The following is a 25,204-nucleotide window of genomic DNA, read 5'->3' on the forward strand; positions in this document are numbered from 1 at the left end:
TAAAAACAAGGCAAAAAAAAAAAAAAAAAAAAAAAAAATTCCGGGACCAGATGGATTCACAGCTGAATTCTATCAGACATGCAAAGAATTGGTACCCGTCCGATTGACACTATTCCACAAGATAGCGGAAGAAGGAAACTTCCCTAAATCATTCTACAAACGCTAATACCAAAACCAAGAAAGGACATAACAAAAAAAGAAAACTACAAACCGATATTCCTGATGAGCATAGATGCAAAAAAACTCAACAAAATACTAGCTAAGTGAATCCTATAGCATATCAAAAAGATAATCCACCGTGATCAAGTGGGTTATGTACCAGGGGTGCAGGGATGATTGAGTGGCTGGGCTCATTCATCACCAGTTAACTAGCAAATCAGCTGAGGACTGGTCACTCTAGGATAGCCTCAGCTTAGATGCCCCCGTCTCTGCCTTTTGAGATTGCTCACTATCTGCAGGTTAGCCTGGGCCTGTTCTCATGGAGACAGCAGGGTATATAAGACCTCTTGAGACCTAGTCACAGAACTGACACAAGGTCATTTCCACCACATTCTATGGGCTAAAGCAAGTCACAAGGCCAGCCAGATTTTGGTGGTTGGGGGTGGTGAAACCTAGGTTGACAAGAATGGCATGCCAGGTTGGGGACAGAAATGTAGTTGTAATTAAGCATTAATCAGGCTGCACTTTGGCCAACTTTCATGTGGCTGAAACTCACATAGCTCTAGATATTGACCATTTGCATCCCCATTGTTCCTGCAGATAGGATCCCTGACATTAGGGACATGAGACTGTTTAAGAATTGATTTGCATCTCTGTTGTTCCTGTAGACAGGCTCTGCGACATTAGAATCATAAGGCTTTTTGCTTAAGGATCACTTAAGATGTTTTTCAGACCCCAAATTCCAGCAACATTTTTTTTTTTTGAGACAGAATTTTGCTCTTTTGTTGCCCAGGCTGGAGTGCAATCGTGCAATCTCAGCTCACTGCAACCTCCGCCTTCTGGGTTCAAGCAATTCTCCTGCCTAAGCATCCCAAGTAGCTGGGATTACAGGCACCTGCCACCACGCCCAGCTAATTTTTGTATTTTTAGTAGAGATGGGGTTTCACCATGTTGGCCAGGCTGATCTCGAACTCCTGACCTCCAGTGTTCCACCTGCCTTAGCCTCCCAAAGTGTTGAGATTACAGGCGTGAGCCACTGCGCCTGGCCTGTGTTTTTCTTTCTTTCTTTTTTTTTTTTTTTTAAATTGAGACAGAGTCTTACTCTGTCACCCAGGCTGGAGTGCAGTGGTACGATCTCGGCTCACTGCAACCTTCACCTCCCGGGTTCAAGCAATTCTCCTGCCTCAGCCTCCTGAGTAGCTGGGATTACAGGAGCATACCACCATGCCTGGCTAATTTTTTGTATTTTTAGTAGAGATGGGGTCTCACCATGTTGGCCAAGCTGGTCACGAACTCCTGACCTCAAATGATCTATCTGCCTTGGCCTCCCAAAATGCTAGGATTACAGGTGTGAGCCACCATGCTCTGCCTTCCAGCAACCATTTTGAGGACCCCTCACCACCCCTGCCCAGAGGAATGGGATCACCATGAAAATAGTTTATCTCCCTGTCCTATGACTTCACTCCCGCACTCCACCAATCAATGATCTCCATTCCAAACCCTTAAAAACCCTAGCCCCAAACCCCTCAGGGAGATGGATTTGAGGCTTCCTCCCATCTCTTCATTAGGTGACCCTGTGATTAAACCTCTTTCTCTGCTGCAACCCAGTGTCTCAGCCTATTGACTTGCTGTGGGCATTGGGCAACTGACTTATTAGGGTTACAGTGGTGGTGGTACAATAGGCTGACTGTAGAGGCACATTACAAAGAGTGGGAGCACAGAGAGGGGCACAAGATTGGGACTTTTACACTCAATCTACTGCTACATTGCTAAGAGTAACCATTGCCCTAGCTACTTAGCCATAGGGTCATTTGTGTGAACATCTGTATGAAAATGACTTTTTAGTTAACATTATATGTAAATGAGTTTTTATTTAGAACTTTTCAGCTGGGCGCAGTGGCTCACACCTGTAATCCCAGCACTTTGGGAGGCCGAGTCGGGTGGATCATGTGAAGTCAGGAGTTTGAGACCAGCCTGGCCAACATGGTGAAATCCGCGTCTCTACTAAAAATACAAAGCATTAGCTGGGCGTGGTGGCACGTGCCTATAATCCCAGCTACTCGGGAGGCTGACACCGGAGAATCTCTTGAACCCGGGAGGCGGAGGTTGCAGTGAGCCGAGATCATGCCATTGCACTCCAGCCTGGGCGACAGAGTGAGACTCCATCTCAAAAAAAAAAAAAAAAAAAAAAAAAAAGACTTCTGGGCCTTCTGTCTTCCATATATTGATGCCACCCTACCTTTATATTTATAGATCGATAAAGCTTTCATCCTAGTTCTTTCTGAATTTATTACTGTCAGAAGGCTCATTCAACTTGGATCTGTCTAAAGGACCCAAGGGGAAAATAACATTAACATTGTATATTAGATTGGTAAAGGAACTACCATGTGATGTTCAAGAACATTCTCATTGACATAGTCTCTCTTATTTTTCCAAGTTAAATTCATATTTGATATTTGAAAGCTATTTTGAGCTGTATTAGCATAACTGGGAGAAGTTTTTATATTATTTATCTTATACTGCTAAAATTCTAATTAATGTCATCTTTTACTTTTAAAAGACAAGTGAACTGCAAGAGAAGCACAGAGTTTCAAAACACCCCCGCATGAACAGACACACACACACACACACACACACACACACAGCGAGAGAGAGAAAATCGAAATGAATTAGAAAGGGCAGGGAGAGGCATCAGGAGACCTGGTTTCTCACTGGAGCTCTGTCTGCTACTAACTTGGAAAATGACCTGGAGCAAGTCACTAAACCTCTTTAGATATTAAACCTCTTAATATTTTCATTTTACCATAGGGAGTTGGACTTTGTTTCAAAGCCTCAAGTTCCAGATCCATTCATTTCGCCTTTTTACCTTTATACTACTGAGTTTTCATCCTTGAGCCTTAGACTCTGTAACTTAGGTAGCTCAGTTAGAAATCAGTCAAAATTATTATTTAAAAAATTTTTTTTTGTCCAGGCATGGTAGCTCACACTTGTAATCCCAGTACTTTGGGAGGTCAAGGCGGATGGATCACCTGAGGTTAAGAGTTCAAGACCAGCCTGGCCAACACGATGAAACCCCATCTCTACTAAAAATACAAAAATTAGCCAGGTGTGGTGGCACACGCCTGTAGTCCCAGCTACTGGGGAGGCTGAGTCATAAGAATAGCTTGAACCTGGGAGGCAGAGGTTGTAGGGAACAGAGATCGTGCCATTGGACTCCAGCATGGGTGACAGAGTGAGACTCTGTCTCAAAAAACTAAAACTAACTAAATAAATTTTTAAGAGACAGGGTCCTGCCATGCTGTCCAAGGTGGTTTTGAATTCCTGGCCTCAAGTTATCTTCTAGCCTCAGCCTCCCAAAGTGCTAGGATTATAGGCATGAGCCACCATGCCCAGTCTATAATTATTTAATTGGTTATTTTATCACTAAAACAATTCAACCAAAACAGAGGTGAATAAAGTTGTTGGAGCCTCACCAATGCACCTTAATGTAGACATTTCTCATTGTCTGAACTAGTACCCTGGGTTCTCTGTCCTACCTCCTAGAAAATTAAGGAACATGGACACAAAGGTGGGTTGGAGCGAAAGTTTAATAAGTGAAAGAGGCCAGGTGTGGTGGCTCACACCTGTAATCCCACCACTTTGAGAGGCCGAGGCAGGTGGATCACCTGAGGTCAGGAGTTTGAGACTAGTCTGGCCAACATGGTGAAACCCCATCTCTACTAAAAATACAAAATTAGCCGAGCGTGGTGGGGCATGCCTGTAATCCCAGTTACTTTGGAGGCTGAGGCAGGAGAATCTCTTGAATCTGGGAGGCGGAGTTTGCAGTGACCTGAGATCACACCATTGCACTCCAGCCTGGGCAACAAGAGCGAAACTCCATCTCAAAAAAAGAATAGTAATAAGTGAAAGAAAAAAATTCTCTGCAGCAGAGAGGGGAGTCCAAGTGGATTGCCAGGTTACAGCTGAATTCAAAAGCTTTTTTAAGAAACTCCTCTCTCATCTCTAGCAGTTTGAGTAACTTCTCATCAGTAAAGCTGTCTGTGCAACTCCCGGTATCTTACGCAACTGTGGGCATATATCTAGGCAAGCACAAAGCCTGCGTCTCTTGTTTTGATAACTGTGGGTTTGTTTTAAGTAAGCCCCCCCTCCTCCCTGTGTAAGTTCCCACCATGTATATGCCTGAAAAGGGGAGGAAACTTTTTCCTAGGAGCTCGCTAATTAGACAAAGTTGCTTATCTGTGTGCAGGTGCAGCCTGTTTTTCCCAAATGATTTTTCCTTTTCTTCTCCCTCAAAGTCAGAAAGGCAGGAGTTACTTATTTTTTTAATGGCCAAAGGAAGAGAACTCCCACCTTTGCACTCTGGAGGTTCACTGAAAATAAACTGACCAAAGGCAGATGAATAGGAGAAAAATTCATACAAAATTATTAATGTGCAGGGGAAGGTGGGAATCACAGAGTGATTGCCCCTAAGCTCTCAATGGGGCACAGATGCATATATACGGTGGTTTTTTTTTTTTGAGATGGAGTCTTGCTCTGTTGCCCAGGTGGGGTGTAGTGGTGCAATCTCGGCTCACTGCAGCCTCTGCCTGCTGAGTTCAAGCGATTCTCCTGCTTCAGACTCCTGCGTAGCTGGGATTACAAGCGCACACCACCATGCCCAGCTGATTTTTTATATTTTTAGTAGAGACGGGGTTTCGCCATGTTGGCCAGGCTGGTCTCGAACTCCTGACCTCAGGTGATCCACCCGCCTCGGCTTCCCAAAGTGCTGGGATTACACGTGTGAGCCACCGTGCCTGGTTTTTCATAGGGGAGGGAGATGGGGACTGTAGACAATTCTCTTGAGGGGCCGTAATGATTATTAGGGAGAATGAACGGACCAGGGAGAGAGAAATTAACTTGTACATAATTATTTTTGGAATTTGAATGAGCTTCAAAGGCTGACATTATCTTGTGGAAAAGTCTGTCCATGTGTGTTTACATTACTTAGTCCTCTTTCTTGCTATAGATAATGAGATTTCAGGGAGGGGATAGGAGGAAATAGTGTTTCTTCTGTTAAGAAGCTACCTTGGCTGGGCTCGGTGGCTCATGCCTGTAATCTCAGCACTTTGGGAGGCCAAGGCGGGTGGATCATTTGAGGTCAGGAGTTTGAGACCAGCCCAACCATCATGGTGAAACCCTGTCTCTACTAAAAAAAAAAAAAAATTAAAAAAAAAATAATAAAAATTAGCTAGGCTTGGTGGCACATACCTGTAATCCCAGCTACTTGGGAGGCTGAGGCAGGAGAATCACTTGAAACTGGGAGGTGGAGGTTGCAGTGAGCCCAGATCATGCCACTGCACTCCAGCCTGTGCAACAAGAGCAAAGCCCTGCCAAAAAAAAAAAAAAAAAAAGAAGCAGCTTTCTTTTTTTTTTTTTTCTCCAGAGAGAGTTCCTTCCTGTACTTTGGGGGTGGAAAGGGAACAAGGCAAGGATAGAGAGACCTTGATTCTGAGGCTTATTTCTGAAGCCTTTTAATTTTCCAAAGCACTCGGCATGCCCAGGCATCATATTTTGGGGAACTGTTTTCTGTGCTCCAACCCTCCCATCTCCTTAATCCTATTCCCGGGGATGATATTCAACATATTTAAAACCCATACAGCAAAAGCACAAACAAATCAGAATAGACAATGGTTGCAAATGCCCAGCACAGCCATGTGGACTCCCCAGACCCTGGCAACCCTCTCCTTTCCTGGATGATGCTGTTGATTCTCTGGGACAACTTTCTTGACTTGTAATCCAAATACATATGTATAGACCCACATGCAGACACATAAAGCATAAATATGCACATAAGTTTGAGAAAAGAAACTTTTTATCTGAAGAATGCAAGTCCCTTTAAATTATCAGGCCCAGAGAGGCATTGAAACATGACAGCAGTCACACCTCACTCCCTCGGGCTCAGTAATTATCTCTTGGAGCTACTTGATATGTGGGCTCTAGACTGACACCAAGTAGCCATAAAATTAACCTAACTATGCCATACGCTGGACATCATAACTCATACCATATGCTGGACACCATTAATCGTACCCTATAGTTCAACAATGTATAGCCAATCACTAATCAGTGTTCTTTTTTTTTTTTTTGAGATGGGGTCTTGCTATGCTGTCCAGACTGGTCTTAAAAGTTCTGGGCTCAAGCTATCCTCCCACCTCAGCCTCCTGAGTCACTGTGACTACAGATGTGAGCCACTGTACCCAGCTAATCAGTGCTATTTCTATAAATCAATGAGTCAAGAAACACTGTATCAGCCACTAATCCCAGCACTTTGGGAGGCCAAGGCAGGCGGATCACGAGGTCAGGAGACCATCTTGGCTAACATGGTGAAACCCCATCTCTATTAAAAATACAAAAAATTAGCCGGGCATGGTGGCAGGCGCCTGTAATCCCAGCACTTTAGGCGGCTGAGGCGGGCGGATCATGAGTTCAGGAGATCAAGACCATCCTGGCTAACATGGTGAAACCCCATCTCTACTAAAAATACAAAAAATTAGCTGAGCGTAGTGGTGGGCACCTGTAGTCCCAGCTACTCGGGAGGCTGAGGCAGGAGAATAGCGTGAACCTGGGAGGCGGAGCTTGCAGTGAGCTGAGATCGTGCCACTGCACTCCAGTCTGGGTGACAGTGCAAGACTCTGTCTAAAAAAAAAAAAAAAAAAAAAAAACAACAACAACAAAAAAAACACCCACTTATAACAAAAGTGGAGAACTCACCAAGGCAACTTGGAAGTGTTTCCCAGGCAGCTGTCCACACTTTGGCTCAAGTAAACTCTTTAAAACTATATTCTCTTCTCCTTCCTTTAGGTCGACAGGTTTTTCATTTTCCTATTAAAGCAAAACATGAAAGCATAGTAGATATATAGCCCTGAAATTCCAGTTTTATTGCAGACATCTTTCATGTCAGTACTCATAGATCTAAATGAACTCATAGAATCATTTGCAGTAGCTGAAGAGTATTCCATAGTTTATCCAACCATCTCTAGATGGTGATATTTAGGTTGTCTTTTATAAATATTTTGATAATTGTTGTGGAAAACAAGGACGGCAGATTCAGAATTTAAGAGTTATAAACTGTCATTTATAAGAACCACACTTTAGAAAGGAAGACATCTGCCCAAATGAGGCAACAACAAAACTATAGTCTTTTATGTATGAGACCGCCGCCAAGAAATGCCTTGTGATTAGCAAGACAGAAATGGCTTCATGATACTTACATAGAACCCAGGGCAGAGAAGAGGAGAGGGAACACCTTGTAATAATAAATCAGCAAACTTTAAGAGGTTCATTGAAAAGAGTGTGGAAAGCATATATTTGAACGAGGTCCACTGTTTATTTACTGCCTTTTTTTTTTTTTTTTTTTTTGAGACAGAGTTTCACTCTTGTTGCCCAGGCTGGAGTGCAGTGGCACAATTTTGGCTCGCTGCAACCTCCGCCTCCTGGGTTCAAGTGATTCTCCTGCCTCAGCCTCCCGAGTAGCAGGGTTTACAGGTGTGTGCTGCCATGCCCTGCTAATATTTTTGGTGGAGACAGGGTTTCACCATGTTGGCTAGGCTGGTCTGAAACTCCTGACCTCAGGTGATTCACCCACCTCGGCCTCCCAAAGTGCTGGGATTACAGGCGTGAGCCACCGCACCGGACCTATTTAGTGCAATATTTTTTAAAATTTAATTTTAATTTCCGGGATACATGTACAGGACATGCAGGTTTGTTACACAGGTAAACGTGTGCCATGGTGGTTTGCTGCAACCTATCAACCCATCACCTAGGTATTGAGCACCACATGCATTAGCTATTTATCTTGATGCTCTCCCTCCCTCCACCCCCCAACGTCTGCCACCAGGACCCAGTGTGTGTTGTTCCCCTCCCTGTGTCCATGTGTTCTCATTGTTCAGCTCCCACTTATAAGTGAAAACAGAATATTAAGAATCATTTTTGTAAAGACTTTAGTTTTTCCTACCTCCTGATAGCAGACGCTGTTTTACGGAGCAGCTATTTCTTCCTGTGTTCAAAGTCAGCTGCTGAACACATGGTAGCTTCCTGCTTTTCCGGAGCAGAATCCTAGACATTGATGCTCCTGGGCCCAGAGCCATTTGTTCAGTGGCTGTCCCTAGCACACCACAGGTCTGGGTTAGGTGAGACAAACAAAATTAATCTCTGCTGCACATACCAGCTTCACCAGCCCACAGCGGGCTTTCTCACCCCACCTTCTGCTTGGGGTCTCTGTGCTGCCCCTTAACCTTTTAGAAACCCATAATTTGGGGGCTCTGACCAAAGCTGCCCTTCTCAAGGCAAAAACTTCCCGCTCTGGAGAAAGACACCATCTCGAGGGGAGTGAGTAGCGGGGTGGGGAGGGAGGTGGGGTCTGAGGGAGGCTGAATAAGCACATTAATCCATCACTTCTCTGACCACCTTCTCAATAGGGCTCTGAGTCTCACGTCTATGCTCCTTTTTCCTCTAATGTCTTATCACAGTCTTAACCATTGTGGCAATAAATTACATTTGTAGAAAAGGTGCCACTTTTCAGAAAAATATGCATAGAAGGAGAAACTATTGCTATCATGCTTTGGCTATAAAATGAAATCCTTTTACCATCTCTATCCCCAAAAACTTACCTGTATTTTGCTCCTTCTTCTCCATTCTGCTGGGACATAATCTACTCAATTCCCATCAAGAGGTTAACCACTGGCCACCACAGATTTTCTCGCCTCGCTCCCTCCAGGTATTTTCCAGGTTTTCCTGATTATAAGAATCACCTGTGGTGCTCGTTAAGTAACTATTTCCCAGGCACATCCTCTGGAGAGTCTAATTCAGCAGCTTTTGGGTGGGACCCAGGAATCTGTGATATTAATGAGAGCTCCATGTGATCATTTTGATCAAGGAAGTCAGGGAAACAGTTTAATCTCCAATGTTATTTCAGATGCCTCAGGTCACACCTCAAAGGCAACACATGAATCAATACTGTCTAGGTTGATGCAAAAATAATTGCGGTTTTTGCCATTAAAAGTAGTGGCAAAGGGCCGGGTGCAGTGGCTCACGCCTGTAATCCCAGCACTTTGTGAGGCTGAGGCGGGTGGATCAGTTGAGGCCAGGAGTTCAAGACCAGCCTGGCCAACATGGTGAAACCCTGTCTCTACTAAAAATACAAAAATTAGCTGGGCGTGTGGTGGGCGCCTGTAATCCCAGCTACCCGGGAGGCTGAGGCAGGAGAATTGCTTGAATCCAGGAGGCGGAGGTTGCAGTGAGCCGAGATCATGCCACTGCACTCCCACCTGGGCAACAGAGCAAGACTCCATCTCAAATACATACATACATACATAAAAGTAGCGGCAAAAACTGCAATCACTTTTGCACCAACCTAATAATTGCAAGTGTCACCCACCACTTGTATGGAGTCTAAGCATTATATTCACCTATTTTGGAACATGGGCTGCAGACATCTAGTTATCTCAAAGAGCAGTGAGAGATGTTGAAAAAACACATCCATCAGGCCTCAGGAAATCTGAGTTCTCCACCTGGCCCCTGACATTGTTGGGGCAAGTTGCCTTGCCTCAGTTTCCCCACTGGGAAACTTCCAAGTGCTTTACAACAATATAACATTCTTATTAGATCACTACTCCCTTTTACCCAGAAGTTTTACTTTGAGGAATTTATCTTGAGGGTTAACCAAGGATATGTATCAGAATGCTCATCATGTTACTGCTTATAATGATGAAAAATTGCAAGCTGCCTTAATGCTCATAATTAAGGAAATTATATAAACACGGATTTATCTCAACATTGAATACTATGCCACCCTAAAATGGTAACAGAGAGCTTTATGTTTAATAGGTTATAAAGTGACAGTAGCAGATTACAAAACAGTATTTAAATTTTCCTTCCAGTTTTTTTAAAAAATTGTGTGTGGTGTTTGTAGAAACATGTCTGTAAAGTTACTCACCTAAATATTAGCAGTGGCACTATTATGAGTGACTTTTGCCTTTTCTCTGTATCCTTCTGAAATTGTCTGTATCTTTGCGGTAAGCTTAAGCTTTTATACTTGGGGGTCAACAAGGCTTCATTCATTTTTTTAAAGACACTTCCTGTGCATTATCAGGGTAAATTCTGCAGTAGCCAGGAAACTAAATGTTACTTAAAAGGTTTTAGGATAGGTGCAATGGCTCACGCCTGTAATCCCAGCACTTTGGGAGGCTGAGGCAGGCAAATCACCTAGGTCAGGAGTTCGAGACCACCCTGACCAACAAACGTGGTGAAACTCACATCTCTACCTAAAAATACAAAAATTAGCCAGGCGTGGTGGTGCACCTGTAATCCCAGCTACTCAGGAGGCTGAGGCAGGAGAATTGCTTGAACCCAGGAGGCAGAGGTTGCAGTGAGCTGAGATTGCACCAGTGTACTCCAGGCTGGGTGACAGAGTGAAACTGTATCTCAAAAAAAAAAAAAATTTAGAGGTGTGAACAAGACTTGTTTTTTTCCTCAATAAAGCTCATGATTCTCTTTCACTCTACATTGCAGTTGTAAATAATTTGCCCAAAAGATCCTAATTTCCCCCAAAGTTATAGGGAAAACACCAATTCACTCACCTGGAGCTGATTTCAGCAAACTCTGATTTCATGCCTGGCCCACAGGGGCAGCTGGCAGAATACCCCACGCAAGCTGTCAGGAATCAGAGAGGCCACTTCCTTCCCCAATCCTTCCCTTTCAGCTGGGCGAATGGGAGAAGATTCAGGTGCCCCCAATGGGGAGAGGGTGTGGATGCGGATGGCTTCCTGCTATAAAAACGCAGAGCAGCCCACCCTCTACCTGGTTGATCTGGTACTGCCTTCTGCTATGGCGTGCAGGCAGAGAGGAGGCTCTTGGAGTCCCTTGGGCTGGTTCAATGCAGGCTGGAGGTGAGTAATTCTGGAAGTGGAGGGAGAGAGGGGGTATGATAGCTTTGTTTGCTGAAGTCCATTCTTCCTTGACTATCTCCCTGTCTCTTTCCAGCACCTACAGGTCGATTTCTGTCTTCTTCACCCTTGCGACTTCAGTGAACTCCATAGATGTTTCTCAGTTGGTAAATCCTGCCTTTCCAGGTATGTCTCTTGGGTGACGGAAGTCTCCTTAGCAGAGAAAACAGGTTGCAGCTGGAAGGCCTAGCCAGCCAAGAAACACAGGCCTGGCTCAGACAAGCTCCATTCACCCCCTCTATTACCTTGGTCAGGTTACTGGATCTTTCTTCTGCTAACCTGTAGACTCACTATACCTGCTAAATGAAAACTCAAAAAAACATTTGCACTGCCTTCCAATCCCTCACTGCCTCAACCTTTATGGTATCCACAGAACGGCAAACCACCACACTAAGCCCTCATCTTTAGGAGCAGCAACCTTCAAACACAAACTCATGCTTAAGGAAAACATCGACATAACAGGCAAAACTGGAGCTGCTTACTTGACGTTCACCTGAGCCAGAGGCTGCAGAGTAGCAGATGATGGGCAAAACTTGATCTTTAAAAAAAAAAATGCAGCTAGGAGACGTGGCTCACGCCTGTAATCCCAGAACTTTGGGAAGCCGAGGCAGGCAGATCACCTGAGCTGAGGAGTTTGAGACCAGCCTGGCCAATGTGGTGAAATCCCGTCTCTACCAAAAATACAAAAACTAGCTGGGTGTGGTGGTGGGCACATGTAATCCCAGCTACTCGGGAGGCTGAGGCAGGAGAATCGCTTGAACCTGGGAGGCAGAGGTTTTGGTGAGCTGAGATCATGCCACTGCACTCCAGCCTAGGTGACAGACTCCATCTCAAAAAAAAAAAAAAAAAAAAGTCCCGGGACTGACCCAGGACTTCATTTAACATCAATTTGCAAAACCTGTTGACAAAGCTTTTAGTTTTTTGGACCTGCCTCTGTCTGCTCCACTGTCAAGGTGTTGACCTGGCTCCTACAGACCTGTTTGTCAACCCTAACCTGGGCTTCTTCCTGGAACATTTCAAAAGCCCTGTGTACTTGATATTTTCCTTACAGTTCTTGGTATATTGTATTGTTGGTCACTTGTTTGTGAGCTCTCCAAGGGTAGGGGACGATTCTTGCCTCCCTCATCTGGAAACCCTCCCATCTGAGAGGAGTCTATACACTTTTGTAGGAGTTGCATCATTTATGACTCAAAGCCCCCAAATGCTTCCTTTGCTCCTTAGGCACTGTCACTTGCGATGAAAGGGGAATAACAGTGGAGTTCCCAAGCAGTCCTGGCACCAAGAAATGGCATGCATCTGTGGTGGGTAGGTAACGTGTGTTATCTCCTGATAGTCCTGATTAGCAGACAGCCTTTGGCTTAGGCCAATCCTGTTTGGGGAGCAGAGTACCCAAACTCCTGCAGCAACGGCATCCAACTCCCATGATGCCATGGGGATACCTGATTTGCATGAAGCCACCCAGCATGGAAGACCTGTCTGTCTTCGAAAGTGTGTCTTATGTCAGCATCTCTAGGAAGCCTCTGGCTGCAAAGTCATACCATCTCAAAGCTCGAGTTCTATCACTGAGTTGGGGCAGAAGTGAAGGGACTGAAGTGCCTTAGAAATGGACTGGTGGTCTTGACTCTGTAGCTTTAGACTGTCACTGAAATGTACTCAGCCATCCTGTCTAACCTGCTCTGGCCTTGGCAGATCCTCTTGGTCTTGACATGCTGAACTGCACTTACATCCTGGACCCAGAAAAGCTCACCCTGAGGGCTACCTATGATAACTGTACCAGGAGAGTGGTAAGTCATTGCTTTGAGCAGTTCTTGGAAGTACATAGTAACCTAAGAGTTGCTGGTAGTAAACTTGGCTAAGAACTTACTCTGGAGTAAAGCAGTGGCTCTTAACCAAGGGGGTGGTGTCTCGTGTGTGGCTCTTCTTTTCTATTATAATCTGTCTAGGCCAGGTGTGATGGCTCACATCTATAATCTCTGCACTTTGGGAGGCTGAGGCGGGTGGATCACCTGAGGTCAGAAGTTTGAGACCAGCCTGGCCAACATATGGTGAAACCCCATCCCTACTAAAAATGCAAAAAACTAGCTGGGTGTGGTAGCACACACCTGTAATCCCAGCTACTTGGGAGGCTGAGACAGGAGAATTGCTTAAACCCAGGGGACGGAGGTTGCAGTGAGCTGAGATTGCTCCATTGTGCTCCAGCCTGGGCAACAACAGCAAAACTGTCTGGAGGGGGGTGGGGGGAATCTGTCCAGGGGACACATCTGGCAACATCTAGAAACATCTTTGGTTATCACAACTGAGGGTAGAAGAGCTGCTACCGGCATCTAATGGATACAAGCCAAAGATGCTGGCAGACAACCAACATTACCCAAGTCTCCTCCCCGTAACACAGAATTACCAGGACTGAGATGTCAGTGTTGAGGATGAGAAACCCTGTCATTCAAGTATTTGAGCCCTTGAGCCCTGGCTCTACCACTCATTAGGTATAATTTCCAGCAGGTGAGCCCTTTCAAGCCTGTTTGCCCATTAGAAAATGAGAGTTATGGTGCCTGCTCCATGGGGTAATAAAGACTAATGATGTTCTACAGATTAAGACCTGGTGCAGAACCTGGATACAACAAATGATGAAACACGAGTTATTTTGATCTGTGAACCCCCACATGAGATGGAAGGCTATTTTGGTGCTAGCAAATAGAAATCTGACCTATAGAAACAGGTGTTAAAAGGCAAACAGCAGCTAAGCAGTAAGGGTTTTTCTATTGCCAAGCAACAGTATTGCCCAATCAGGAATATTAGGAGCAATAAAAGCAACCTGTCTAAGCAGAAGCTAGCAAGTTGTAATTTGGAAAGTTTGGATTTGACTAGTTGGACACAGGCCTGGGGTGAGTTCTGGGAATCTGCATATCTAATAGTCTACACAATCTGATTATGATGCAGGTGGTCAGTCATCTAAGCTTTGTACAGATACAGTCTTAGACCCTACTCTGTAAACAGGCTTGAACTGTAAGTCATCTGGTCCCCTAAAGCCCTCTATGATCAATCAATGAAGTAATCATAGGTCCTTCATGAAAAATCTGATAATTTCCTTCTAAAACAGACCTTCTCAACATTAGAGGTCTTAGAGTCGCATTCCCTTAGACCAAGGGTCTGCAAACCATAACTGGTGGATGGCCAAACGCAGTCCATGGTTTCTTCCTGAGGCAGGCTTGCTATGTAGCCCAGGCTGGAAAGTAGTGGCTGCAATCATGGCTCACTGCAGCCTAGAACTGCTGGGCTCAAGGGATTCTCCCGTCTCAGCCTCCCAACTAGCTGGGGCTACAGGCATGCAACACTATGCCTGTCTAATCTTTGTCTTGTCGAAATGGGGATTTCACCATGTTGTCCAGGCTGGCCTCAAACTTCTGGCCTCAAGGGATCCTCCCACCTTAGCCTCCCAAAGCACTGGGATTATAGGCATGAACCACTGTGCCTAGTTCATGGTTTTTTTTTTTCTTTGGTTTTCAAACTAAGAATGGATTTTATCTTCTTAATCTTCTTGAGACAGGGTCTTGCTGTTGTCCAGGCTGGCATGCAGTGGCATAATCTCGGCTCACTGCAACCCCTACCTCCCGGGCTCAAGCAATCCCCTACCCTATATCTCAGTATCACCTCAGCCTCCCCAGTAGCTGAGACCACAGGCACATACCACCACACTCAGCTAACTTTTGTGTGTGTGTTTTTAATATATATAGAGAGATGGAGTCTCACCATGTTGCACAGGCTGGTCTTGAACTCCCGAGCTCAAGCAGTCAGTCTGCCTCAGCCTCCCAAAGTGCTGGAGTTACAGGCAATGAGCCACCATGCCCAGCTGGCTTTTATCTTTTTAAAGTTCTTTTAAGGAAACATGCTATGGATTTCATGTGGCTCACATGAGTCTAAAACAGTTGCTAATGCATAATGGAAAAAGGTTGGCTGACCCCTGCTTTTAGACTGAGTTTCCTAAGGTCAGGGGTAATAGCAAGGGTAGCTCTACCCAGCACAATGGCAGCTACTTAGGTGCTTAACAAGTATTCAGATAACCTGGGTGGAAGCCCCATACCAACCCCATTCAGCCAGGACCATGGTACTGAGACATAGGGTACACATAAGAGAAATAGAAACTGAACTCCATTTCCTGATGCTAAAACTGGCCTATCAGCATGAGTCTTCACTAACGGATTACGATGGGCTAGCTAGTCTCCTGGTACGGGAATGAGGTACCTTCCAGCACTTGTGGTACTGGTAACTTTAAGGGTTTTCCCACTCAGATGGGTCAGATGGTATTCTAGAATCCCATGGGGGTACAGCACTTACTCTGTTCCCACTATGCTATCTGTACACAGCATGGTGGACACCAGATGACCATCAGAGTCATGAACGACAGTGCTGCTTTAAGACATGGAGCTGTCACGTATCAGTTCTTCTGTCCAGGAATGCAAGTAGAAGAGACCCAGGGGCTTTCAGCATCTACAATCTGCCGGAAGGATTTCATGTCCGTGAGTGAAATGGGCTGACTGCTTGGGGTATATGGCTACTGCAGGGGGAATATGATGATGATCTAACCAGGGCTGGGCTTAGAAATCAGACCGCGATTTAATCTTGTACTTGCAAATTTTCTGTGTGATGAGGTTTAACTTTACCCTGAGGCTTTGTTTTCAAGTCCAAAGTGATGGGACAATAATGCTCACCTCAGGGTGGCTCTAAGAATTGACTGAGAGTATATACATGGTACTTGGCACATCATGCATGGCAATAGGGTTTCATTGGGAGTTGCACTCACACTAATCATCTGACAAATGGAATACATGCCATGTTCCAGGCCCTACCCTAGATGCTAAGATACAATAAGTGAACAAAACGACCCAATCACATCTTCATGGGTTTAGAGTCTAACATGGCTAATGTCAACAATGGACAACTAAAAATAACACTGACATAAAAGTAACTCAATAACAATGATAGAACTGCATGGCTTTTACATAGTACCTGATTTCTATGGACATTGGTGAAAGGGTGAACGTTTAAGAACATTGTCCTGGTCAGGCACGGTGGCTCATGCCTGTAATCCCAGCAATTCGGGAGGCTGAGGCGGGTGGATCACCTGAGGTCAGGAGTTTGAGACCAGCCTGACCAACATGGTGAAAACCCATTTCTACTAAGTACAAAAAACTAACCAGGTATGGTAGTACATGCCTGTAATCCCAGCTACTTGGGAGGCTAGGGCAGGAGAATCGCTTGAACCCAGGAGACGGAGGTTGCAGTGAGCCGAGATTGCACCATTGCACTCCAGCCTGGGCAATGAGCGAAACTCCATCTTGGGGGAAAAAAGTGTCCCAACTTACAACTGGAAAGGAGCTTAGATCTTCCAGCTGCCTCTTGGGATCAGAAGTTCAAAGAAGTATAATGACATCTAAGGGCACAGTCAGGGTTCACGTGCTTCTTCCACTGCATCTCACAAGCAGGCCTTTTGGTGTGACAACCACACAGCAATTTCTGGCATGAATTTGGAAACATCTACCTCCAAATCAGAGTCTTACATCACAATTCTTTTCTTCCAGTTTTCCTTGCCACGGGTCTTCTCTGGCTTGGCTGACGACAGTAAGGTATGAAAGCAAATTTTAAAAATCAGACCTTAATAACCTTTAATTCTATGTTAAAGGTGATATTACCTTTAACCTGATAAATCGTTAGACTACCAGAGACTTGGTTAAGGGAGTGCCAGCCCTCTAAACAAAGCTTTTTGACTTCAGGGGACCAAAGTTCAGATGGGATGGAGCATTGAGGTTGGCGACGGTGCGAGAGCCAAAACTCTGACCCTGCCAGAGGCCATGAAGGAAGGCTTCAGCCTCTTGATTGACAACCACAGGATGACCTTTCACGTGCCATTCAATGCCACTGGAGTGACTCACTATGTGGTAGGTGTGGAAGTCTGGCTTTGTACCACCAAAGCACAGGCCAGTATTCCTAAGTCCAAGCATGATCTCAGCCATGTCTTCACATTAACTTATAATACAACCCATTCAAGCATTTTAATGCCTATTAAGTGCCAAACACTTCCCTGGGTATTCATACCTGTAATCCCAGCACTTTGGAAGGCTGAAGCGGGCAGATCGCTTGAGGTCAGGAGTTCAAGACCAGCCCAGCCAACATAGTGCAACCCTGTCTCTACTAAAAACACAAAAACTTAACTGGGTGAGATGGTACATGCCTATAATCCCAACTACTCAGGAGGCTGAGGTGGGAGAATCGCTTGAACCCAGGACGTAGAGGTTGCAGTGAGCCCAGATTGTACCACTGCACTCCAGCCTGGGCAACAGAGCAAGACCATTTCTCAAAAATAGACATAATCCTTACCTCAATCTAGTCTCTTTCCCGTAGTCTTAAATCTATAGTACAACATAGAATGAGCATATTCCTAAAAGCTTTATGGGTTAAGGGGTTCTGTTTGGGTTGTCATTGTCCTATATTGTCTTATAGCAAGTACTGGTGCTTTTCAGGCCAATAGTCTGAACACTGCACTAAATGAATTAAACTCCTAAAGTACTTAGGACAGGTCCTGACATGTAAGTGCTCAAATGCCAACCACTTCAAGAACAGTCCTATTTCCCAGTAAGAACACAAATGGATTGAGGCTTGAAAACATTGTCTGGCTGCTGATACTTTAAAACAGTCACATGGGGTAAGGACAGATCTTATCTGCCTAGAAGTGATTGGCTACAGGTGATCTAGACAACATTCTTCCAGATGTTAGAACAAGGTTAAAACTAATACCTCCAGATTAGACAAATTAGTCATTAGACAAATGCTTAAATCCTACTTGTGTCAAAGTAGTGCCCATTACTTGGATATATACTTGCCAAGATGATTCTTACTGGCTAGAAATTCAAGTAACCAATGTTTTTGAAGATCACTGTTATTTCTCCCCCTAGCAAGGTAACAGTCATCTCTACATGGTGTCTCTGAAGCTTACATTTATATCTCCTGGACAGAAGGTAATCTTCTCCTCACAAGCTATTTGTGCACCAGGTAAGGTCCCAGATAGCTGCAACCTCAGTGTAGGAGATATTGTCCTAGAAGCTTAATCAAGGCTGCTAATGGGCATTCTGTTGTCATTCCTTCTAGATCCTGTGACCTGCAATGCCACACACATGACTCTCACAATACCAGAGTTTCCTGGGAAGCTTAAGTCTGTGAGCTTTGAAAACCAGAACATTGATGTGAGCCAGCTGCATGACAATGGAATTGATCTAGAAGCAACAAATGGCATGAAATTGCATTTCAGCAAAACTCTGCTCAAAACAAAAGTATGTTCAATTGTCAACCACTGAACTCCACCGGGTCCTGACTTGAAGTATACTCTTGTGGGTAGTACTGATACGGCTGATAACTTGCCCATGAGCTCTAATTGCCAACATAACAGATTCAAACTCCAGAAGGCCTCATTTGATCATCTTGTATAAGTGAAATATCAAGTAACTGAAGTTCATTTTCCAACACAAAACCTCTTTAACTTCTGTCATGAAAAATCGTCTAAGTCTTAACTGTCTAAGGCCCCAACTGAGTAGTAGCAACTACTTGTCAAATACCTAATGATGAATCTGTCCTGGTCAATGAACAAGACACCTTGATCTAAACAAAAGGGTCCCGTACTGTTGCTATTGAGGTTGGTCTTCACTAGAACTGCCCGGGATACCAGAGAATAAACTTAGGTTGGGGGTACATGTTATGCAATACCATTTTATAACATCTGTAGAGTCCTTTTGACTCAGACCTGGCTTGGCAGAGGATTCCACTATTCTTTGGAATTTGATCTGCTAATTCAAGCTTTTGTGGCTTGTACAAAGAGTACAGTGCTGGGTACTCCAGGGCGTGAGTTTAAAGCAATAAGTCTGCCTGGGGATACATCCAGATCTGAGGAAGTGATAGGGTCTCTCTTGTTTTGGTTTAAAGGGAGCCCAGATAAGTCTGGAGTGTGTCCTGCAAGTATTCAGTGGACTTTCTTCCTGCCTCCCTGTGACAGTTCCGGGCCCCAACAGGCTGTGGCTGCTAACTGACATTTTCTCATTTCAGTTATCTGAAAAATGCCTACTCCATCAGTTCTACTTAGCTTCACTCAAGCTGACCTTTCTCCTTCAGCCGGAGACAGTATCCATGGTGATCTATCCTGAGTGTCTCTGTGAGTCACCAGTTTCTATAGGTAAAGACCTTTTATTAAAATCATGTCCTACCTTTTTTCTCCCTTGGCTCTTGTACATGTGGGCAAACGTATAGAAGGTCAGATTCTGATGTATTGCTTATAGACTGAAGAAACTAAAGACTAGTCAGATTAGAAACAGTCTAGCTGCTATGATGGGGTCCTAAGTATGATATTTTTAAGATCCTTACACAGGTAGATTTAATGGTAACTGTTCATGGTTAAGTAATCTAGATATTTTGGCTTAGGAGCCCGAACCTGCCATCTAGGTAAGAATGTTCAAACTTCTAACTGGAATTAAAAGTTTAAGGCCCCCCACCCCAAAATTCCTACAAATTCTTAAAGAAATAGAGTGAATATCTCTTGTTTAGCATTGCCTCCACCATGTGCTTCTGTTTAATCTGATCTGCACAGGTCAGATCAAATAGGAGAACCAGTTCCTGCCTCAGTTTTTCCCCAAACTACTCAGGATTTGTGAATATACAAAGAAAGGATACAATAACATAGGTGCTGTACTTAAAGCCACATTAAGTTTAATCTTAAGTCAACTTCTGCCCTTCATCACGATTCTCACTGGTCTTATACCATATAGCACTTCTTCCTACATCTACTGGTCCCTCCTTTGGATGAAAAGTCCTACTCTCATATAGAACAATCAACTAACTTAAGCTCCCTTTGTAACTCAAGCTGCTGATCAAGGTTCCCTCACAAAGACTTCAAGACAAATTCTGATGCCTCCTGCTAAATTAGAATTTCTCCCTCGTAGCATATCAGGTTGGGAGATGACAGTATCACAGGGCAGACAAACTTATTTTCTCTAAACTTTCACCGCTGTCTAGTTACAGGGCAGCTGTGTACCCAGGATGGGTTTATGGACGTCGAGGTCTACAGCTACCAAACACAACCAGCTCTTGACCTGGGTACTCTGAGGGTGGGAAACTCATCCTGCCAGCCTGTCTTTGAGGCTCAGTCTCAGGGGCTGGTACGGTTCCACATACCCCTGAATGGATGTGGAACAAGATATAAGGTTAGTACTGGCGGGTGGCACGAGGTTAAGTCTCATCTTTGACGTAACTGGCTGCTTACCCACTTTCTCTGACATTTAAGTTCGAAGATGATAAAGTCATCTATGAAAATGAAATACATGCTCTCTGGACAGATCTTCCTCCAAGCAAAATATCTAGAGACAGTGAGTTCAGGTGAGATAAAATTGCTATTTGACTCTTAAGCTCTAGTTTAAACTCAAGCAATTTTTTAACCTGAAATTTTCTGTACCTACCTTCCCTCCAAACTCTTACAGAATGACAGTGAAGTGTTCTTATAGCAGGAATGACATGCTACTAAACATCAACGTTGAAAGCCTTACTCCTCCAGTGGCCTCAGTGAAGTTGGGTCCATTTACTTTGATCCTGCAAAGCTACCCAGGTAAGAGATTGCAGTCTGTGAAATTGCTTAAATAATCTCAAACTTCTCCCCAAAATGAACATCCTGATACTGCCAGACTAATGGAGTGGTGGTGACTTATGAATCTGTGTTGCAGCCATTAACTACTTGAATACCATTCAATTTCAGATAATTCCTACCAACAACCTTATGGGGAAAACGAGTACCCTCTAGTGAGATTCCTCCGCCAACCAATTTACATGGAAGTGAGAGTCCTAAACAGGGATGACCCTAACATCAAGCTGGTCTTAGATGACTGCTGGGCGACGTCCACCATGGATCCAGACTCTTTCCCCCAGTGGAACATTGTTGTGGATGGGTAGGTACTCCCTGTACTATCAGGTTACCCAGCTAATCCATCAAAATTTGCCAGTAATGGGAATAAACCCTCTTGGGCTTTAGAGCGGCATTCAGTCATGTGAGATCCTGATTTAGTCCTTGTTTTCTAATCGGGACCCTTCTGCCTTCTGTTTTTTGTTTGTTTTGAGACGGGGTCTCATTCTGTCACCCAGGTTGGGGTGCCGCGGCGTGATCTTAGCTCACTGTAGCCTCTGCCTCCCGGGTTCAAGCAGTTCTTCTATCTCAGCCTCCTAGGTAGCTGAGATTACAGGGGCACACCACCAAGCCCGGCTAACTTTTGCAATCTTAGTAGAAACAGGATTTTGCCATGTTGGCCAGGCTGGTCTCGAACTCCTGACCTCAGGTGATCCACCCACCTTGGCCTCCCAAAGTGCTGGGGTTACAGGTGTGAACCACCACACTTGGCCACATGCTGCCTTCCAATCACCTTTTGAATTTAAGGAATGAGTTCCAAAGCCCCAGAAATTCTGACTCTGCTATGGTATTGATTATCTGGAAAGACTGATCTCTAACCTCTATCCATCTGTTGAACACCTACCATACGCCAGGCACAGTGCTATGTATTCCACATCCACTAGTTGTACTAGTCATCTTATTTCATGAAGAAACCCCAGCTTGCTGCCTAAATAGCCAGCCCAAAACAATACTTAAACAATGGAGCTGGGATTAGAATATCCATCTGACTCTAGAATCTGAGTGCTGATGCTCTGAGGTTGCAGCCACACACTTGTACACATAGGTGTTCATCCTCATAGCTCTCCCTATAGTTCATCTCATAGCTCTGCCATGTCCTGTCCTACAACTGGATCTCACTCATTCTTATGGAATAGTGTGTACTTGGCTAAAACTGCACCTTTGCTTTCTTGAAGCTGTGGTATCTCAGTTGCTAAGCCTTTTTTTTTTTTTTTTTTTCTCCTTGAGTCGAAGTCTTGCTCTTGTCCCCCAGCCTGGAGTACAATGGCACGATCTTGGCTCACTGCAACCTCTGCCTCCCAGGTTCAAGCGATTCCCCTGCCTCAGCCTCCTGAGTAGCTGGGACTACAGGTGCCTGCCACCACACCCAGCTAATTTTTATATTTTTAGTAGGGATGGGGTTTCACCATGTTGGCCAGGCTGGTCTTGGACTCCTAACCTCAGGTGATCTGCCCACCTCGGCCTCCCAAAGTGCTGGGACTACAGGAGTGAGCCACCGCGCCTGGCCAAGAAGCCAGTGTCTTCTGAAATAACTTGTACTTCTCATTCGTTGGCAAACAGGTACTGCTAAAATATTTAAAATATAACTAGCCTATACAACTTATGACTTCATAGGTATTATAGGTCAGGTGAGAAATGCTGAGTAAAACGAAGGTGCTGGTAGAAGGTAAATATGGCAATAGTCCTGAAGACATGACACATGACTAAATCTGGGCAGATGTCGAATTTGACTGACTCTAAGATGCATGTGACTGACGTCCCTCCCTGGTGCATACCTCCTAGCTGTGCATATGACCTGGACAACTACGAGACCACCTTCCATCCAGTCGGCTCCTCTGTGACCCATCCTGATCACTATCAGAGGTTTGACATGAAGGCTTTTGCCTTTGTATCAGAAGCCCATGTGCTCTCTAGCCTGGTAAGTGATTCGGAAGTCACCAGGGACAGGTTAAATGTTAGTGCATCGATTCCATTTAACTCTTCTGTCTCCAGGTCTACTTCCACTGCAGTGCTTTAATCTGCAATCGACTCTCCCCTGACTCCCCACTGTGTTCTGTGACCTGCCCTGTATCATCTAGGCACAGGCGAGGTAAAAACTTCAAATTCCTGTTTCTGTGAGTCTAATTCAAAGCAAATATCAACTTTTCAGAATAGAAGATCTTAACGACAGGTAGAACTCATTCTTTACTTAGTGCCCAGAGCTCTCATTGGCCCAGTCAAAACTTCTTGGTCCAGTCTACCTTACTCATGTGACAGGTCTAAGATGAACAGGTTCTTGTCTAGTTCAATATGAGTTCTTTAAAAATCTATTCTTTTTTTTGGAGACAGTTTTGCTCTTGTTGCCCAGGCTGGAGTAAGATGGTGTGATCTTGCCTCACTGCAACCTCCGCCTCCAGGGTTCAAGTGAAGTGATTCTCCTGCCTGAGACTCCCAAGTAGCTGGGATTATAGGAACTTTCCACCATACCCAGCTAACTTTTTTATTTTTAGTAGAGATGGGGTTTCACCATGTTGGCCAGGCTGGTCTCAATCTCCTGACCTCAGGTGATCTACCCACCTCGGCTTCCCAAAGTGCTAGGATTACAGGCATGAGCCACTATGCCCAACCCCAAGAATCCATCCCACTTTTACAGTAAAGGGCATAACCTCTCCTGCAAAGGCAGGACAAACCACATGAACAAAATATTCCAGGGAGCTTCTACTTCTAAGCATTCCATTGACACACCTCTTGAACCACTATTCCAGAGGCCAAACACAAACTTGATCGTCTGTCTCTGGCCACAGGGGCCACTAAAGCAGAGAAAATGACAGTCAGCCTCCCAGGACCCATTCTCCTTTTGTCAGATGACTCCTCATTCAGAGGTATGGACCTGGAGTACTTCCTGGATTCAAGTTCTTAGCTTTTTATGCCAAGAGGTCAGTGCTTACATATACTATGTACCTGTGGTAAGTCTAAACAGTAAAAGAATAAAAGACTAAGTCTTTTCCCAGAAGTAGGCTTCTATTAAGTCTCCTGTGTACCCTTCTAGAAATCACTTCAACACAGGTGGGATCATAGCTTTTACCTACTGATCTAGAATTTGGTCTCTAACCTGTCTTATCTACCTTATATCTGTACAAAGAACCCTTAGGATTCCACGTGGCTCTACCTTAGTCATGATCCTCATTCATGGATATCTATAGGTTTATTTCTAGTTTTGTCCTCAGTCATACTAGAATCCTCTTTTTCTTTTTGAGATAAAGTTTCGTTCTTGTCACCCAGGCTGGAGTGCAATGGCGTGATCTTGGTTCATTGCAACCTCTGCCTCCCAGGTTCAAGTGATTCTCCTGCCTCAGCCTCCCAAGTATCAGGGATTACAGACACCTGCCACTGTGCCCAGCTACTTTTTTTTATTATTATTTTTAGTAGAGATAGGGTTTCACCATGTTGGCCAGGCTGGTCTTGAACTCCTGACCTCAGGGGATCTGCTTACCTCAGCCTTCCAAAGTGCTGGGATTACAGGCGTGAACCACCACACCCGGCCACGAAAAAAAAAAAAAAATCTCTTGAATTTCTTGTATAGTAATCAAAGATTTAAGATATGTTTCTAGCAGGATTAGGTCAGAGCACGTGCATCTTAACATGCTATGGCCAAACTGAAGTCTGTATTAGTTTATGTTTCTGTTATCACATACCCTTACCTGAGATAGCCTTAATGAACAACCTGTGGGATCACACCCTCAGGGGACAGCTAACCACATTGACTGGCATGAAGATGTTGTACTAAACTCTCAGGTTCTTCCCAGGTGTCGGCTCATCTGATCTAAAAGCAAGTGGGAGCAGTGGGGAGAAGAGTAGGAGTGAAACAGAGGAGGAGGTTGGCTCACAGGGTAAGTTTATTCAATGTTGCAAACTTCTGAAATAAGCCTGTTGAAGGCTTTTACCCCCTTCTCTGGGAGCCTTATGTAAGGCTTCAACTTACCCTTATTTAAAAATACTTAAGACTCAAATGTCTGCTTCCTTTCTAGGTGCTATGGACACCAAAGGGCACAAGACTGCTGGAGATGTTGGTTTCAAAGCTGTTGCTGCTGTGGCTGCCTTTGCAGGTGTGGTGGCAACTCTAGGCTTCATCTACTACCTGTACAAGAAAAGGACTGTGTCAAATCACTAAATGGGCTTCTAAATAAAGCAGTCAAAATAAGCCTTTTGCCTTCCACATTCTCATTAAGATTAGATGACAAGGGATCATTTCTTTTGTTCCTCAGTGTAGAGGCAGTATCTAGTCACAATCCTCTGGGCAGGATTTGTATATAGATACAAATAGGGAAGTTCATGGTATAATTGTTTCCTGTCATTTGGCCCCTTCTGATCCTCT

The 25,204-nt window shown here is 44.5% G+C and overlaps 1 protein-coding gene across 2 annotated transcripts; it reads left to right on the top strand.

Moving 5' to 3' along the window:
• Window positions 1–11,022: 11,022 nt before the first annotated feature.
• On the top strand, window positions 11,023–25,000 carry ZP2 (zona pellucida glycoprotein 2). 2 transcript variants are annotated; one of them, XM_004092608.2, is made up of 19 exons: window positions 11,023–11,084; window positions 11,179–11,267; window positions 12,363–12,446; window positions 12,831–12,925; window positions 15,503–15,655; window positions 16,718–16,762; window positions 16,910–17,074; window positions 18,089–18,185; window positions 18,282–18,463; window positions 19,230–19,356; window positions 20,193–20,380; window positions 20,461–20,552; window positions 20,654–20,778; window positions 20,926–21,115; window positions 22,633–22,768; window positions 22,843–22,937; window positions 23,626–23,711; window positions 24,636–24,719; window positions 24,858–25,000. In XM_004092608.2, the coding sequence occupies exons 1-19, from the start codon at window positions 11,023–11,025 to the stop codon at window positions 24,998–25,000; spliced, it is 2,238 nt and encodes a 745-aa protein (XP_004092656.2). The 2 variants fall into 2 exon arrangements, with proteins under 2 accessions (XP_004092656.2, XP_003282242.2); XM_003282194.3 differs by having other exon boundaries at window positions 20,681–20,778.
• Window positions 25,001–25,204: the final 204 nt, after the last annotated feature.

Source organism: Nomascus leucogenys, chromosome 2 (assembly GCF_006542625.1).
Source record: "Nomascus leucogenys isolate Asia chromosome 2, Asia_NLE_v1, whole genome shotgun sequence".
NCBI lineage: Eukaryota > Metazoa > Chordata > Mammalia > Primates > Hylobatidae > Nomascus > Nomascus leucogenys.